The sequence below is a fragment of the Mirounga leonina genome, unplaced genomic scaffold, assembly GCF_011800145.1.
Source record: "Mirounga leonina isolate KUSES-001 unplaced genomic scaffold, KU_Mleo_1.0 Mir_154, whole genome shotgun sequence".
NCBI classification, from domain to species: Eukaryota; Metazoa; Chordata; class Mammalia; order Carnivora; family Phocidae; genus Mirounga; species Mirounga leonina.
This window is the reverse complement of record NW_023270389.1, coordinates 538681-555195: the sequence shown is the minus strand read 5'-3', so window position 1 is coordinate 555195 and position 16515 is coordinate 538681. Positions and strand designations below refer to the sequence as shown.

Genomic DNA, 16515 nt, shown 5'->3' with positions numbered 1-16515 from the left:
CCCTCTTGTGAGGCTGTCGGTTGTGTGAGACGAGCCCGTCTAAACCAGAAGTCTCGCCCCCCCACCCCCACCCCGGCTCCACCCTCTCGTCCGTGATCCCAGGGTGTAGCTGGGATCCAGCTCCAGGGGTTGGATTTCCAACGGTTAAGGTGCGGTTATGCCGTCTGGAATGACCTTCCTCCAGTCTTCTCTTGGCTACAGCTGATTTGCTCTTTAGAGCTTAGCTCAAACGTTACTCTTCCGCGAAGAAGAATGTTTGTTATCTATTTTAAAGTAGGTGCTCTTTTTTATTTTCTCATAGTGTCCTGATATTTTTCTAGATACCGTTTCACTACAAATTTTCCTTTATGTCTGTCGATTTGCTTAATACGCAGTTTCCACTAGACTGTAAGCTTCAAGAACGCAGGCTCTGCGCCGGTTCTGTTTACCACAGTAAAGCCAGGGCCTACATGCAGTAGGTACCCGGTAATCTGCTACTGAGTGACAAACAGGCTAGTGGGAGAATGAGGGTACTACACAGTTCTCTCAACTCCTAGACCAGTGTTCTGTCCTCACCAGGGCTGTTACTCCTCCTCCTTTTTTGTTCATGGAAAACCTTAAGGAAGGTGTTGTGGCCTAAAACCTCAGCAGAGCTGCTTCCACATTCCCTCAGTCCTCCAAATGCCACCTGCTCTCCATAAGAGGGACATAGGGTTGGCTTCCAGCACATCATGATCCAATCAAAACTTTGATTATTTAGGAGCTCTCTGGACTAGATGAGATAAGATTCCTTCTGCATTAAAAAGTTCTCTCATCTAAATTCTCATTTATTGCTGCTGGAAGTGCAAATGAGTAAAACTACTCTGGCAAATAATTGGGCATTATCTAGTAAGACTGCACATGTACCTAATCCATAGTGCAGCAGTTCCACTCTTAGCATGAAGAAATTAGTGTGTGCTGGTGTTGTACCAAAAGACGTGTATAAGAGTGTTCATTTCAGTGATTGTGATATTTCAAGAAGAAACTGTTGGTCCAGATGTCTACTTGAGAATATATAATGATATACTTGTGTTCTGGAATACTGTAAGGATTAAAAATAAGCTAAGCAACACAAATGAAACACTAAAGCATTTTTGAATGAAAAAGTCACATACTTGAGTGAATTTCGAAAACATGCTGAGTGAAAAAAAACAAAGCCATTCATAAAAAAGTATCTACCATTTTGTTCCATTCCATTTTTATGAAATTCTACAACAGGCAGAACTATATCAATAGAAAGTACATAATTGTTGCCTGGAGCAGGGAGGGAGAGGTTGACTGCAAAGGGATATGAAGAATATTTTGGGGTGATGGAAATGTTCTGTGTCTTGGTTGTAATGGTGGTTGACTGGGTGTATTCATTTGTCAGAACTCATCAGTCCACACAAATTGGATGCATTTTATCACATATAAGTTCAACCTATTGTAATAAAGTATTTAAGGTTTTTTTTTTTAAGATTTTTTATTTATTTGACAGAGCGAGCACACAAGCAGGGGGAGCAGCAGAGGGAGCGAGAGAAGCAAGCTCTTCGCTGAGCAGGGATCCTGACGTAGATCTCTATCCCAGGACCTTGGGATCATGACCTGAGCTGATGGCAGATGCTTAACCGACTGAGTCACCCAGTCTTCCCAAGTATTTAACATTTTAAAAGACAAGTTGCAAAGGAATTTAAAACATACTTCTCCATTTGTGTAAAGGTCAAAACCAGGCAAAGCTAAACATCTTGTTTAGATTGATAATGTGTTAAAACAGTGAAGAAAAACAAGATTGTTGAACAAATTAAGATTGGGGTTTGCATTCAATCAGAGATAGGCACACAAGGCTTCACGGTCATTGGTAACGTTCTAGTTCATAAACAGGATAGTGGATATAGATGTTCATCTTAACGATTTTTATAATTACTTAAAATGTATGTAACACGGATTCCATATATGATAATATTTCACAGTGGACGTTTCTAAAGAGTACCAAGAAGTGGCACCTGGTGGGCTCAGTCAGTTAAGCCTCTAACTCTTCATCTCAGCTCAGGTCTTAATCTCAGGGTCCTAAGTTCAAGCCCCACTTTGGGCCCCACATTGGCCTCCACGCTGGGTGTAGAGACTACTTACAAATAAAAAGTTATAAGAGGAAAATCTGGGGCTCTGGCAACCCTCTTAAGAGAGATGAACTTGGAACTGTTAACAATGGTCGCTTCTGGATAAGTGAGGGGTGGCTTTAGTACCTTTTTTGAATTTTACACCACGGATGTGAATTACCTACTTAAAAGATTTAACGTACTCTAGAAGAAAGCTTTTAGAAGTTCTGTGGTCTACCAGGTAGGGTAGTCGCCAAGCTATTATAAATCATATACAGGCCTCTTTACAGATTTTTAGAGTATGACTTCTGGTTGCTGTCCATTTTTTCTCTCTCTGGAAGTTCTTTATAACACCTAACAGATTTCAAACCCAGTTGAGTCAAATAATGTTGATGCTGTGGAACTTGAAGAAATTCTGGCGGGTTAAAAGATCTAGCTTAGAGATGTACAGTGTAGAGAAGTTTTTAGAGAACCTAATCCCATCCTTAAATTTTTTAGTCTTACCTGGCAATTTTATCAACCATACGAGCATTTTTTCTGCTGCTTTTGTCTTGGTTGTTCGCTTGATGTGCCCCATTTCCAGGTTGATAGAAAGCAAAGTATATAAAATAATAAAAAAATAATTAAAAAATAATTAAAAATTTAAAAAAAGTGCAGAGTATAGGATTAGTGATTGCATATTCTTTTCTCTGTGTGAACAGGACTTAAAAGAGGAGATTGATATCCGGCTATCCAGGGTTCAAGATATCAAGTATGAACCTCAGCTCCTTGCAGATGGTGATGCAAGACTGCTACAGCTAGAAACCCAGGGAAATCAGAGTACGTGGCATGCTCTTGGAGGATACTTCAGTGAGGAATCCCACAAGTTCAGAATTCCTTTGCTCTCCGAGCTATTAGCCTAGCTGCTGCCAAAACCTACACCTGTGCTTCCTCTGTTGCTGGGTATATGTCAGATGCGGGGAGGCAGTTTATTAGCTTGCTGAAGTTTGGAAAATCTGAGCGTTATGTCTACGACCAGTCTCTTTTTCAACAGATTGCTACAACTATCTGTACAGGATGAAAGCTCTGGATGCCATCCGTGCCTCTGGTAAGGGCTACTTGACAGGATATTCAGGATCCTGAAAGCTCACCTGGAGAAGAGGGAGGAACCCACTTGATATATATTAGAATTTGTCCTTTCTGTACATCTCTGGCTAGGAGGAATTACCTAGAGTTTTGAGAGTACTAGGTTATTTTCTCTAAGGAAATGATGGAGGCACATTATTTCTTCTTCAATGAGTGGATTTGTTCTTTAGACCTTTAGTTTCATTAACTGGATGGTGGTGATTTGTTTGTTTTTCCATAAAAGACAGGTGACATCTGCTTTTTCAGTAAGACCAAGATAAATGGTTCTTGAATTTTTTCTGTTCTATGACCATTGTCAGGTATGCTTCATCTCTGCTAAAACATGGTTTATATTTCAGAGCCAGGATAAGTACGTAGGAGTGTAAATTGGACAGAGACACTATTGTTTACCATTGGTGTAGCTTATAGCTATGTTGCCACCACCAAATGACCACTCAGACACAGCTCTGTATCTGTGGTCTTCTTCATCTGTTAGAATTTCCCCCAGATTCATTCATTGGACCCATTTCTAAATTTGGAAGATAAACTAGAAATACTGGTAAATGGGAGAAGTGTTAACACTGTTACCTGTTATCTCCACAGAGATACCATTTCATGCTGAAGGCAGGCATCCCCGTTCCTTAATGGGCAAGAATTTCCGCTCTTACCTGCTAGATCTTCGGAACACTAGTACTCCTTTTAAGGGTGTGCGCAAGGCCCTCATTGATACCTTGCTGGATGGCTATGAGACAGCCCGCTATGGGACGGGGGTAAGCTGGATGGCCACTTTTTCCTTCCGGGAATTAAAGGGATACCCCAGCCTAAGGGACTCTCACCCTTCCTCTTTCCTCAGGTCTTTGGCCAGAGTGAGTACCTGCGCTACCAGGAGGCCCTGAGTGAGCTGGCCACTGTGTAAGTTTGAAGGGGAGTATGTTGGAGGGGCTGGTTGGAGAGTATGGTAGTGCTGCCCCCCTCCTCCCCCGCAAGATGCCCTTCATAAGCAGCGTTAACAAAATCACAGTGGCGAGCTGTCCCGTCCTGCCGTCCCTCACATCTGAAAGCATGTGCTGCTTCCCAAGCTTGCAGAGGGAGACGCCTCCTACTTCTGTGCCCCCTCTTTTTTCTTTTTTTTTAAGTCCAGGTGAGTAAAATGTCAGAAGTGGTGTAACATTTATATCAAAGGGAATGAAGTTTTCAAGTATAAAGATTTCCTTCTCTTCCAAGGTTTCAGTGTCCTCCTTGTATGTCTTGGTTTGATAAAAGTAACAATTAAGTGCCATCCATTTTTATTAGCATTTATAGCATTAGGAACTCCACATGAGACTAAGGGCCTCACTGTAGTATTAGCTGTTGAGTGTCTGTTACTGGAATCCCGACTTTTGTCTGGCGTTGTTTTAAACGTGCACTATTAACATAGCTTCGTGGTGGTGTTTAAGCAAATGTTGAAAGGGTGGATGGGGGAGCACAAGTAGAATAAAAAGTTAGTTACTGGCCTTGAAAAGAATCGCCTCTATTTTCTGCTGTGTTGAATATGGCTTTTTCTCAAAAGATAAGGGGTATGTCTGTCCTCTCTTATCTATGTCCTTAAAAATAAACTACTTTGGGGCGCCTGGGTGGCTCAGATGGTTAAGCGTCTGCCTTCGGCTCAGGTCATGATCTCAGGGTCCTGGGATCGAGTCCCGCATCGGGCTCCCTGCTCCTTGGGAGCCTGCTTCTCCCTCTGCCTCTCTCTCTCTCTGTCTCTCATGAATAAATAAATAAATAAATTTAAATAAATAAATAAACAAATAAATAAATAAACTACTTTGTTCCAGAAACAAAAGGTCCAGTAAAAACGGCTTGGAATAGGAGTGAAAGTGAACAGGGGAGAGGATGAGAAGGGTGCTTAGTCTGGAAGTCACTTAGGGAGCCTGTTCAAAGTACAGTTCCTTTGAAAGACAAGTACTTTCTGGTTCTACTCATCTGGGGTCCCTAGAGTCACCAAATTCAGAAAGGAGATGGTGGGTGCCAGGGGCTGGAGGGTTAGGGTTTAATGGGGACAGAGCTTCAGTTTTGCAGCATGAAAAGAGCTCTGGAGATGGTGGGAATGTGAATGTACTTAACAGTGCTGGACTGTAAACATTTAAAAATGGCTGAGATGGTAAATCTTGTATGTATCTTCCCACAATTTTGTTAAACATTTAGTCCTTGGGGGGCACCTAGGTCGCTCAGGCAGGCTCAGTCAGCATCCGACTCTTGTTTTCAGTTTGGGTCATGATCTCGGGGTCATGAGATCGAGCCCCACGTTGGGCTTTGTGCTCAGCGGGGAGTGTGCTTGAGATTCTCTCCATCTTCCTCTGCCCTTCACCCATGTGTGTGCACGCGCTCTCGTTCTCTTTCTCTAAAATAAATCTTATTTTTTTTTTAAGATTTTACTTAATTTGAGAGTATGAGAGAGAGAGGGGGTACGTGCGCACAAGCAGGAGGGAGGGATACAGAGAGAGGGTGAAGCAGGCTCCCACTAAGCATGGAGCCTGATGAGAGGTTCAAACCCAGGACCCTGGGATCATGATCTGAGCTGAAGGCAGACGCTCAACTAACTGAGCCACCCAGGCATCCCTGCTTCGCCCTCTGCCTCTGCCTTTCCCCCTGCTTTTGTGTTTTCTCTCTCAAATAAGTAAAATCTTTTAAAAATAAATAAATAATTCAGTCCTTGTGGGGCATCGGGCTAACTTAGTAGAGCACACAACTCTTAATCTTGGGGCCATGAGGTTTTTTTTTTAAGATTTATTTGAGGGGCGCCTGGGTGGCTCAGTCGTTAAGCATCTGCCTTCAGCTCAGGTCATGATCCCAGGGTCCTGGGATCAAGCCCCGCATCGGGCTCCCGGCTCCGCGGGAAGCCTGCTTCTCCTCCTCCTCCCAAATCTTTGGGCATAGAGCTTAACTTAAAAAATAAATAGTGGTGCCTGTGGCTGGCTCAGTTGGAAGAGCATGTGACTTTTTTTTTTTTTTAAGATTGGTTTATTTTAAAGAGAAAAACAGCATGAGTTGGGAGGGGCAGAGGGAGAAGGAGAGAGAATCTCAAGCGGACTCCAAGCTGAGCATGGAGTCCAAGGTGGGGCTCAGTCCCAGGACCCCGAGATCATGACCTGAACAGAAACCAAGTCAGACGCTCAACTGACTGTGCCACCCAGGTGCCCCAGGTGCCCCGACTGCTTGACTCTTGATCTTGGGGTCATGAGTTCAAGTTCAAGCCCCACAGTGGGTGTAGAGATTACTTAAATGAACTTAAAAAAAATAATAAAATGGGGCGCCTGGGTGGCTCAGTTGGTTGAGCGACTGCCTTCGGCTCAGGTCATGATCCTGGAGTCCCTGGATCGAGTCCCGCGTCGGGCTCCCTGCTCGGCGGGGAGCCTGCTTCTGCCTCTGACCCTCCCCCCTCTCATGTGCTCGCTCTCTCTCTCATTCTCTCTGTCTCAAATAAATAAAATCTTTAAAAAAAAATAATAATAATAATAAAATAAAAATTCACCCCTTGAATCAAAAACTAATGATGTATGGTGATTAACATAACATGATAAAATTTAAAAAGTCAGTCCTTGATTTCTGGTTTCTAGAAAGTTTCAGTGAGTCTAATGAAGAGGATAGGCTCTGAAATCTGACAGATTTACACCCCAACTCTGTCACTTAATAGCTTTGTGACCTCAGGCAAGGGGGCTATCAGTTTCCGAACCTGGAAAATAGGGATGTTACCACCATCTAGAGATACTGGGATATCAATATTTGATAAAACACCAAATTTAATGTCCTAACACGTCATAAGTACTCAATAGCTACTTCTCTATTTTTTGGTGTTCCGTTTTCAAGGGACTGTTGTTGGACTAGGAGTATATTAGTGACATACATTTAATTCAGCAGAATTAAAAGTTTTCTTTTCTTTTTTTTAAAGATTTTATTTATTTGACAGAGAGAGAGACACCGAGAGAGGGAACACAAGCAGGGGGAGTGGGAGAGGGAGAAGCAGGCTTCCCGCTGAACAGGGAGCCCGATGCGGGGCTCGATCCCAGGACCCTGGGATCATGACCTGAGCCGAAGGCAGACGCTCAACGACTGAGCCACCCAGGGGCCCCTAAAGTTTTCTTTATAGTGAGATGAAGAAAATGTTGAGCCAGAGGCAGGGACTCAGTGGGAAAATTGGTTTCTCTGCTACTTCTAAGCTATCAGATGGGGATTTAGTAACTAGTTTATAAGATAGAACAAGGAGAGGGATCATTGGTGGCTTTATAGAATGGATGAGCCTTGAATTGTATTCTTGTGTTAGTCCTCATTCTGTCCTTGAGCTGCCCTCTCTATTTTCCAGGGTCAAAGCACGAAGTGGGAGCTCTCAGAGACAGCACCAGTCGGCAGCCAAAGACCTAACCCAGTCTCCTGAAGTCTCACCAACAACCATCCAGGTGACATACCTCCCCTCCAGTCAGAAGAGTAAACGTGCCAAACACTTCCTTGAACTGAAGAGCTTTAAGGACAACTATAACACACTGGAAAGTACTCTGTGACGAGCTGATGGAAGCTGCCATGCTGCTGGTGGGGCCAGCGGCCTCAGGTCATCGGTTGATGGGTCCAGGTCAGCTGAAATGCCACGGTGTCCAGAGCTCTTAGGGTTCGTCCCTATGAATCACTCTCCAGCTTGCTCTTAGAGCCCATTTCGGAGAATCAGGACTTTATTTTCCCTTGGGAACACTTTTTTTGGAGTTGAATTCAGATGTTTTTCTTAATGTTTCCATCAGTGCTTCCTTAAAAATCCTCACTTGGTTTTGATTGTAGTTCATCTGCCTCTTTTTTTCCCCCTTTTGCACTATAAATAATCCTAAGAGTGAGAATTGGGGTGGCAGGGCCTGGTGTCTTCCATGTCTACCCCTTTATACATAGATGAATGGGGACCATTTGGGTTTGAGACATCTTAGAGGTGATTGGTAGGACAGGCAGATGCGAGCTGGTGGGGAGGTCTAGTGAGGCCATGCATGCTACATGGAACAGCTTGCTGGTGCTCCACTTAATCCAGCGTGTGTGGAAACATTAACACAACTTTCCTGACGTGCAAGGATCTACCCTTAGGCTTTCTTTCCATACTGTCTTGAATAAATGGAAAAGGGAATGTTGGCATCTGACGTAATCCCATCCCCCCACACTTACTGGGGATGCTGTGGGACAGTGAAGAAATGTCAGATCAATGCACTGGTCTGACATTGTAGATTTAATAAAATGAACAATTAAAAAAAACATGATTCATTTCTTTATAGTTGCCTTTTTTTTTTAAGATTTATTTGAGGGGCGCCTGGGTGGCTCAGTCATTGGGCGTCTGCCTTCAGCTCAGGTCATGGTCCCAGGGTCCTGGGATCAAGCCCCGCATCGGGCTCCCTGCTCCGTGGGAAGCCTGCTTCTCCTCCTCCTCCCACCTTCCCCCCCCCCCAACTGCTTGTGTTCCCTCTCTCGCTGTGTCTCTCTCTGTAAAATAAATAAATAACATAAAAAAAAAAAACTTACTTGAGAGCGAACACACATGTGCACGAGCAGGGGGAGGGGCAGAGAGAGAAGCAGACTCCCCACTGAGCTCAGAGCCTGACATGGGGCTGGATCTCATGACCCTGAGATCATGACCTGAGCCGAAATCAAGAGTCAGATGCTTAACCAACTGAGCCACCCAGGCGCCCTGCAGTTGCCTTTTAATGAAGCAGGTGTAGGATATGTTCTTTGGACCTACGATCATACAGAGACCCCACAGAAGAAACCCTAAAATTGGGACTGTGGTCCTTGCTCCTAGAATTGCCTGCGTCACTAATAGAAGGCAGGAGAACCAGGATTCGCTTCAGGTCTCCAGGGCAACAGGCCAGGTGACCAATCAAGTTCTAGGTCCGGGGTTGTTGTTGGAGGTGAATGTGTTGCTATGACTACTGAATCCTGGGTGACCGACTGGACAGAAGGGAGAGCCTGCTTCTCCTCCTGAGCCCGCGTCCCACCAGCTTGTGGACATGTCTGTGGAAAAGACGACAAAAGTTGAAGAGGTGTGCAGAGCTGGAAGGGGGCTGGGTTGGCCAGAAGCAGACCGTTTCCTGAGGGGCCCATGATGTAACTGCTTGCAGCCCCTACCGGCATGTTTTCTTTGGTCCGCTCTGAAAGGAGTAGCACTCTTGCCCTCACTTCCCCTAGGAAGTGCCATTCCCTGTCAAGAAGAGAGGCCCACAGGAAAGGTGCTGGGGATGGGGTGCTGGACGTCAAGGCAGATGAGCAACTTGCTTTTCTTGCAGAGTTTTCCAAGGGTCCTGGGATTTAAGAAGATGGTTGACAGGTAATTTCTGCTTCTATCCCTTCCCTTACCCCTCAGCTTGACCTTGTCCTCCTCCCCCCTCCCCCCCAGCCACCACTCAGATACACTTCATCCTTGTCCTGGGCTCCTCGGGAAGGAAACGGGTGTGCGGGGGCAGGAAGCGGCCCTTTTCAGGGACAGCCTCCCAGTGCCCAGTAGGTCGTGCTACCCACACAGTGCTTTTATTGTCTCTCTCTTCCTGTTTGAAGGAAAATCAGATCAAGTTTTTGTTCTTTTATTTTTTAAGTAGAATGCAAGTATTTGTTGTATTAATCATGTGATAGGTATGCAGTAAGTATTTTTTGAGTGAGTGAATGAGAAGACGAGGCTGTATGTCTCTCCTTCACCTGGGAGCTTTTTTTATGTTACGTTAATCACCATACATTACTCACCTGGGAGCTTTTTAAAACACATGTGCTCGGGTCTTAACCCAGAAGATTCTGACTACGGTGGTCTGGGATCAGGTAGGATAAGGCTGTTTTTAAAGGTTTCACAGGTGGTTATACCGAGAGCCAGCAAGGATGTGAGGGAGCAACTGCATATAATTTTAGTGGGAGTCCAAATTGATGCAGCCTTTTTACAAATAAATTTGATAAAATCTATCAAAACTTAAGATCTCAAAATTCACACATCCTTGGAACTGGCAACTGTACGTCTAGTTTACCTTACATACATATACTCAGTTGGTGGAGCATGCAACTCTTGATCTCAGGGCTGTGTCTCTCTCTGTCAAATAAATAAATAAAATCTTTAAAAATAAAAAATGAAAAACAGAAAAAAAAAAAAATGACACCACAGGCTCAATGTTGGGTTAGAGGTTACTTAAAAAAAAAAAAAAAAAAATTAAAAAGTATAAGCTGTCTAGCTGGTTAAATTATGATACAAAAATACTAGGAAGCCTTTACACAGAATGAAGAAAATCTTTATGTGCTGGTAGGAAAAGTCCAAATTGTTAAGTGATAATATAAACATACGAATTCATGGTAAAAAAGTAATACTTGCTGGTATATGATAGAAAAATTTTCTGGAAATATACACAGGAAACATAACTTCGTTGAGAACTGGGGTTGAAGAACAAAGCTTTCACTTTTCATTTAGTATATATTTTTTAAGATTTTAGTTTTTTATTTTTGTTAACATTTTATTTATTTGAGGAAGGAAGAGGAAGGAGCAGAGGGAGAGAAAGAATTACCAGCAGGCTCCACGCCCAGCCTAGAGCCCCACATGGGGCTCAATCTCACAACCCTGAGATCAGGACCTGAGCTGAATTCAGGAGTCGGACACTTAATCGACTGAGCCACACAGGCACCCCAAAGATTTTTAAGTAATCTCTACACCCAGCATGGGGCTGGAACTCACAACCCCAACCAAGATCAAGAGTCACGTGCTCACCAACTGAGCCAGCCAGGTGCCCCTCTTTTTTTTTTAAACCCGGTGTATTTATTGAATAGATTTATCACAAGGGTTCAACCAGATACTTAATTTAAAAAAACAGAAACAGGGGCGCCTGGGTGGCTCAGTCGTTAAGTTTCTGCCTTCAGCTCAGATCATGATCCCAGGGTCCTGGGATCAAGCCCCACATCAGGCTCCCTGCTCCACGGGAAGCCTGCTTCTCCCTCTCCCACTCCCCCTGCTTGTGTTCCCTCTCTTGCTGTGTCTCTCTCTGTCAAATAAATAAATAAAATCTTTAAAAATAAATAAAAATAAAAAATGAAAAACAGAAACAAAAAAAATGACACCACAGATTAAGAAACAAAATGCTAGACAGAAATGAAGGGAAGGACAGAACATCTAAGGAAGAAATAAAAAGACAACACAAGGAGAGAAGCTACACAAGGTTCTTGGCTGGAGACCTTCTTTGAGTAGGTTTCTTGCAATACATCTTAAAGGCTATGGGTTTTTCTAGAGCTTGATAACCAAAGGGCTTATCAATGTTGGTTTCTCCTAGCAGGCTCTTGGCGGACAGCGGGATGGTCCTGACATCACCCAGGGCAGACCCCTTGTCCTTCAGGATGTCCAGGCAGATGTTCCCCTGGGTGTCCACGCTGGGGTGGTAGCAGGGTATGAGGAACTTCACCGTGGGTGCATTGTAAGAGGAAGCACTGGGGAACTCGAGAGAACTTCTACCTCACGTCTTCATATACCTCGTCAGCTGCTCCATGGTGGTCCCCACCCGTTTGGAAAGGTCTGACTGAGGCAAGGCAGAATTCCTTTGTCCTCAGACCTCATGAGGGTCATCAGCTCCTGGTGTAGCCTCTTGCCCACCGGGCCTCACGTGGCACCCCCTACTGGGCTCAGCTCCTTTGCTGGCTGCAGCTGGGTCATGATTTGGGGAGGCCATCCAGGCAGTATGGGCAGGGAGACAGGAACTTGGAGAGGGCAACTGCAACTCTCATTTAGTGTATTTCTATATGGGTTAAATTTTCTATCATCTGTAAAAAAATACCTTTTTTTTTTTTTTTTTAATTTCAACAGGGCGGGGGGCACCTGGCAGGCTTAGTCAGTGAAGCATGTAACTCTTGATCTTGGGATTGTGTGTTTGACCCCACGTTGGGTGTAGAGATTACTTAAAAAAAATCTTTAAGGGCCACCTGGGTGGCTCAGTTGGTTAAGTATTGGACTCTTGGTTTTGGCTCAGGTTGAGATCTCGGGTCGTGATGATGAGGGAACAGAAGGCAAGCTGAGGACAAAGTACCCTCCCAGGCGGGATCTGTGCGACATTCCTCTGAAGCTAAGGGAAGGAAAAACAAATGGTTAACTTATAGAGATCACAGTCCTGGAGAACAGGAGTCTCCCTCAGTTTATAAATGCCTTAGTGATTTACAAGAAAAAAGCATTCTTATCAATAACCTAATTTCCTAGGGGCGCCTGGGTGGCTCAGCCATTAAGCATCTGCCTTTGGCTCAGGTCATGGTCCCAGGGTCCTGGGATCGAGCCCCGCATCGGGCTCCCTGCTCAGCGGGGAGCCTGCTTCTCCCTCTCCCTCTGCCTCTCCCCCTGCTCGTGCTCTCTCTCTCTGTCAAATAAATAAATAAAATCTTTAAAAAATAATAATAATAATAATAACCTAACTTCCAGAGGGAAACTCCCAACTGTCTTAACGTTAATGCCTTGCTAGAGGGAAAAACAACCTTAACTTGACAATGACAAGGCCTCCGGTACCTTGTAGGTCCTCTTTAGCAGATGAACGTTCTTTTGAAAACCTCCCTTTTTCTTACCTCCCCCAACTCCCAAGTATATAATCAGTCACTCCTCACAACAGGGCAGTAGCCCTTTCTGCCCACGGGTCCTGTCCCCGAGCTTTAATAAAACCACCATTTTGCACCAAAGACGTCTCAAGAATTCTTTCTTGGCCGTTGGTTCCAGACCTCACCAACATTCCAAAACCACGTCAGTGAGATGGAGCGAGCCCTGCATCAGGCGCACTCAGTGTGGAGTCTGCTTAAGATTCTCTCTCTCCTGCTCCCTCTGCCCCTCTCCCCCTAAAAAAATAAAAAATAAAATGCTTTAAGTTTCAACAGGGCTTACCTGTGTGTGTGTGTGTGTGTGAGAAAGAAATGCAGATTCCTCTTAATGTGTTAGGGGCACCTAGGCGGCTCAGTCGATTGAGTGGCTGACTTTTGATTTCGGCTCTGGTCATGATCTCCTGGTCCTGGGATCAAGTCCCAAATCGGGCTCTGTGCTGGGGTCTGCTTGGAGTCTGCTTCTCCCTCTCCCTCTGTTCCTCCCCCTCCTCTCTCTCTAAAATAAAGTCTTTAAAAAAAAAAAAAGCAACCTTGGGGTGCCTGGCTGGCTCAGTTGGTGGAGCGTGTACCTCTTGATCTCAGGGTTGTGGGTTTGAGCCCCACGCTGGGTGTAAAGATTGCTTAAAAAATAAAGTCTAGGGGTGCCTGGTGGCTCAGTCAGTTGGGCGTCTGCCTTCGGCTCAGGTCATGATCCCAGGGTCCTGGGATCAAGTCCGGCATCGGGCTCCCTGCTTGGCGGGAAGCCTGCTTCTCCCTTTCCCTCTGCCTGCCACTCCCCCTGCTTGTGCTCTCTCTGTCTCTGTCAAATAAATAAATAAATAATCTTTTTAAAAAATTTTTTAAAAGTCTAAAAAACAAAACAAAACCTAGCAAATGGTTCCAGAATATGTCTAGCTAAGGTTGAGAATCGTGGTATAACAGAAGGTATTAATTCTTAGACTGGATTTGATACCCGTGTCTGCCATTAAGTGACCTTGGGCAACTCAGCTGCACTTTGTTTCCTTGCGGTACAATGCAGAAACTGGTATCTATGACACATGGCTATTATGATGATTAAAGGGCCTGCATATTCAACATATCCTAGGTTCTAAGCTGGTTCTAGTTACCCTTTCAGGGAGTTTGCCATCTTCTGACATTGGCATGAGGTTCTGGGCCTCTCCGATGGGGTTTGGGTCTCCATTCCTAACTGACCCGTCCAGCTCCTACCTGTGTACCTGGGGCAGGTGGCGAAATTCACGCGCTCACTCTCTGTGGCAGACGACACTAAGCCAGAGGAGAAACCTGTATGCTGCCCTAAGGATGCAGGACACCATGGGACAGGAGTTGGCACTGGCACGTAAGCAGCTACTGATGGTGAGTTCTAGCAAGGGTGACCTGAAGCCTCATCCACTACTATCCTGTGCTGAAGCCCACTGGATTCCCAAACTTAATTGCTGCCATTACTTGCCCACCTTCTCTGCATTATACCAGAGCAGAAGCTTTTTATTTTTATTTTTTAAGATTTTTTGTTTATTTATTTGACAGAGAGCTAGTGAGAGCAGGAGCAGAAGCAGGGGCAGAGGGAGAGGGAGAAGCAGGCTTCCTGCTGAGCGGGGAGCCCGATGCGGGGCTCGATCCCAGGACCCCGGGATCATGACCTGAGCTGAAGGCAGATGCTTAACTGACTGAGCCACCCAGGCGCCCCAGAGCAGAAGCTTTTTTCATTAAATGGCTCTTTGTGTTCAGCTGCAGGTGGCATATTCTCGAGTCCCAGAGTGCAGACTAGTCCTTGATCCCCTCATCTCAGCATCCAGCCCCAGCCCCTTTCTCCCAGGACTCCCACTTCATGGTGGTCTCAGCACTTATTTGCTGAACATAGGGCTTCATCTATGGAGAAAAAAATGGGGCGGCATCCCCCTCCCACCCCTGCAGGTGCAGCCTCTATGCTTCTGCCTAGCGTTCTGTCACAGCTAAGTCCAAATCCAAGAGGACACAGCTGGAAAGCCACCAGGGGGAGAACGAGAACGAGGGCAAGCAGAAGGCAAACCTCATACTCTGTTCTGTCCTCCCCACCAGGTCCGTCAAGCGGCCCTGCACCAGCTGTTGGAAAAGGAGCATCGGCAGCACCAGCAGGAACTAAATCAGATGGGCAAAGCTTTTTATGTGGAGAGACTCTGATGGAATCTGAAACAAACAAAGATGGCTCTTAAAGGCTCAAATGTAGACATATGGCTCATTCTTCAGTCCTAAATCTTGACTTCTTTGAACCGTGTTTATTCATAGCCATAATCTTAAAACAGCTTCCTGGGTTTTACTCACCACCTCTTAGATCTCACTTCCTCTGGTCTTTTCTGAATAGCTCTGAGTGTGGCTCAGAGAACCATGTGCTTGGGTGTCAGGAGGCCTGGAGTTCAGGGTTTGGGTCAGCCAGTTATGAGACCCAGGACAGGTCTCTCTTCTCTGGACCCGAATTCGTACCCTTCCCACCTCTGCAAATTGACAGGGTTCCAAACTGAAGTGCCACGGAGGCAAGGCAGGTGAGATAGCGGGTCTAAGAGAGTGAGGAGCACTGAGATTTATGGGGAACTGTTAAGAGCATGTTAAATCTAACATGCGTTCAGATTCTGAAGAATTCTAAAAAGTACTGATTGATCACATATGTCTATAGTCCACAGAGAACCTTACTTACGAAGATCCACTTTCCATAAAATGAGATCCCAAGCCCGAGAGATCCCTGTTGTGGAGCCAGGAACGGGTGCGGTGCGGGGACACCACCAGGCTGACTTCCCGGTTTCTTCCCCTGCTGTCTGTATCCTCATTGGCCACGCGTCCTCTCCACACTGATCTTGCCCGGCCCTCCACTCCAGGCGGTCGGTGCACTGCACAGCTCACATCTCCCCTCCCCCACCCCCACCCCGAGTCTGGCCCCACCCTCCAGTGTGCATTCCTCTGATGTCAGAGCCCTCTCCTTTTCTCCCTCCACATCCCACTGATGGACACAAAGAAGCAGCAGGTATAGAGAAGGGTATGGGTTTTGGAGTCAGGTGTGGGTTCAAAGTCCTGTTTCATCCCTTAATTGTCACCTTGTGTAAGTTACTTCTCTGAACCTGTTTCCTTTTTTGAAAGTGGGGAAAATAATACCCATCTCACAGGATCATTATGAGAATTAAATAAAATAAGGTATGTAGAGAGCAGGCCTAGTGCTTGAGGAACAGCAGGTATCCTCCCTTTCCCCTCTCAGATTTCCCTGTGACCCAGGCCCTTCTCAGGCCCCTCGCCAGCCCCCGGCCACCCCCTATGCAGCCGAGATATCGCTCCATCCCACGCCTGCCTTTCTGCCCTGTGCATCCATTCGTTGTCCAGCTTCCACCAGCCCCACTTCCCAAGAGTCTTTAGTCAATGACTCACAGGTTCCTGCACCCAACAAGACATGGGGCTCATGGGCTGGTTGGGGGAGGCAGGCGTGGGCACGGAAGGAAGGTGAGGGGCACCTGGGTGGCTCAGTCGGTTGAGTGTCGGACTCCTGATTTCAGCTCAGGTCATGATCTCAGGGTTGTGAGATCCAGCCCCATGTCCTCAGCAGGGAGTCTGCTCGGAATTCTCTCCTTCTGCCCCTCCCCCTCCCCTCTACTCTGTAGAAAGAGAGGAAGGAAGGAAAGGAGGGAGGGAGGGAGGGAGGGAGAGAGGGAGGGAGGGAGGAAGGAAGGAAGGAAGGAAGGAAGGAAGGAAGGAAGGAAGGAAGGAAGGAAGG

General features: G+C 45.8%; 2 protein-coding genes and 1 pseudogene across 5 annotated transcripts in view; 2 read left to right on the top strand and 1 right to left on the bottom strand.

Moving 5' to 3' along the window:
• The window catches only part of CUNH1orf43 (chromosome unknown C1orf43 homolog), a 9882-nt gene extending 1415 nt beyond the window's left edge, over positions 1 to 8467 (top strand). For 2 of the 4 annotated variants that reach the window (XM_035009683.1, XM_035009685.1), the window contains 5 exons: positions 2795 to 2912; positions 3127 to 3180; positions 3801 to 3967; positions 4051 to 4109; positions 7537 to 8465. In XM_035009683.1, coding sequence (XP_034865574.1) covers positions 2795 to 2912; positions 3127 to 3180; positions 3801 to 3967; positions 4051 to 4109; positions 7537 to 7732 — 594 coding nt within the window. In that variant the 3' untranslated portion in view covers positions 7733 to 8465. Of the gene's footprint in view, positions 1 to 2794; positions 2913 to 3126; positions 3181 to 3800; positions 3968 to 4050; positions 4110 to 7536 lie in introns of all 4 variants that reach the window. The other 2 variants (XM_035009684.1, XM_035009686.1) reach the window with 1 other exon arrangement.
• Positions 8468 to 8859: 392 nt separating this feature from the next.
• Positions 8860 to 14942, top strand: CUNH1orf189 (chromosome unknown C1orf189 homolog). The gene is made up of 3 exons (XM_035009568.1): positions 8860 to 9522; positions 14009 to 14138; positions 14841 to 14942. Exons 1-3 carry the CDS (start codon positions 9434 to 9436, stop codon positions 14940 to 14942), a joined length of 321 nt encoding a protein of 106 aa, XP_034865459.1. The 5' UTR covers positions 8860 to 9433.
• Positions 10001 to 11881, bottom strand: LOC118013597 (annotated as a pseudogene).
• Positions 14943 to 16515: the final 1573 nt, after the last annotated feature.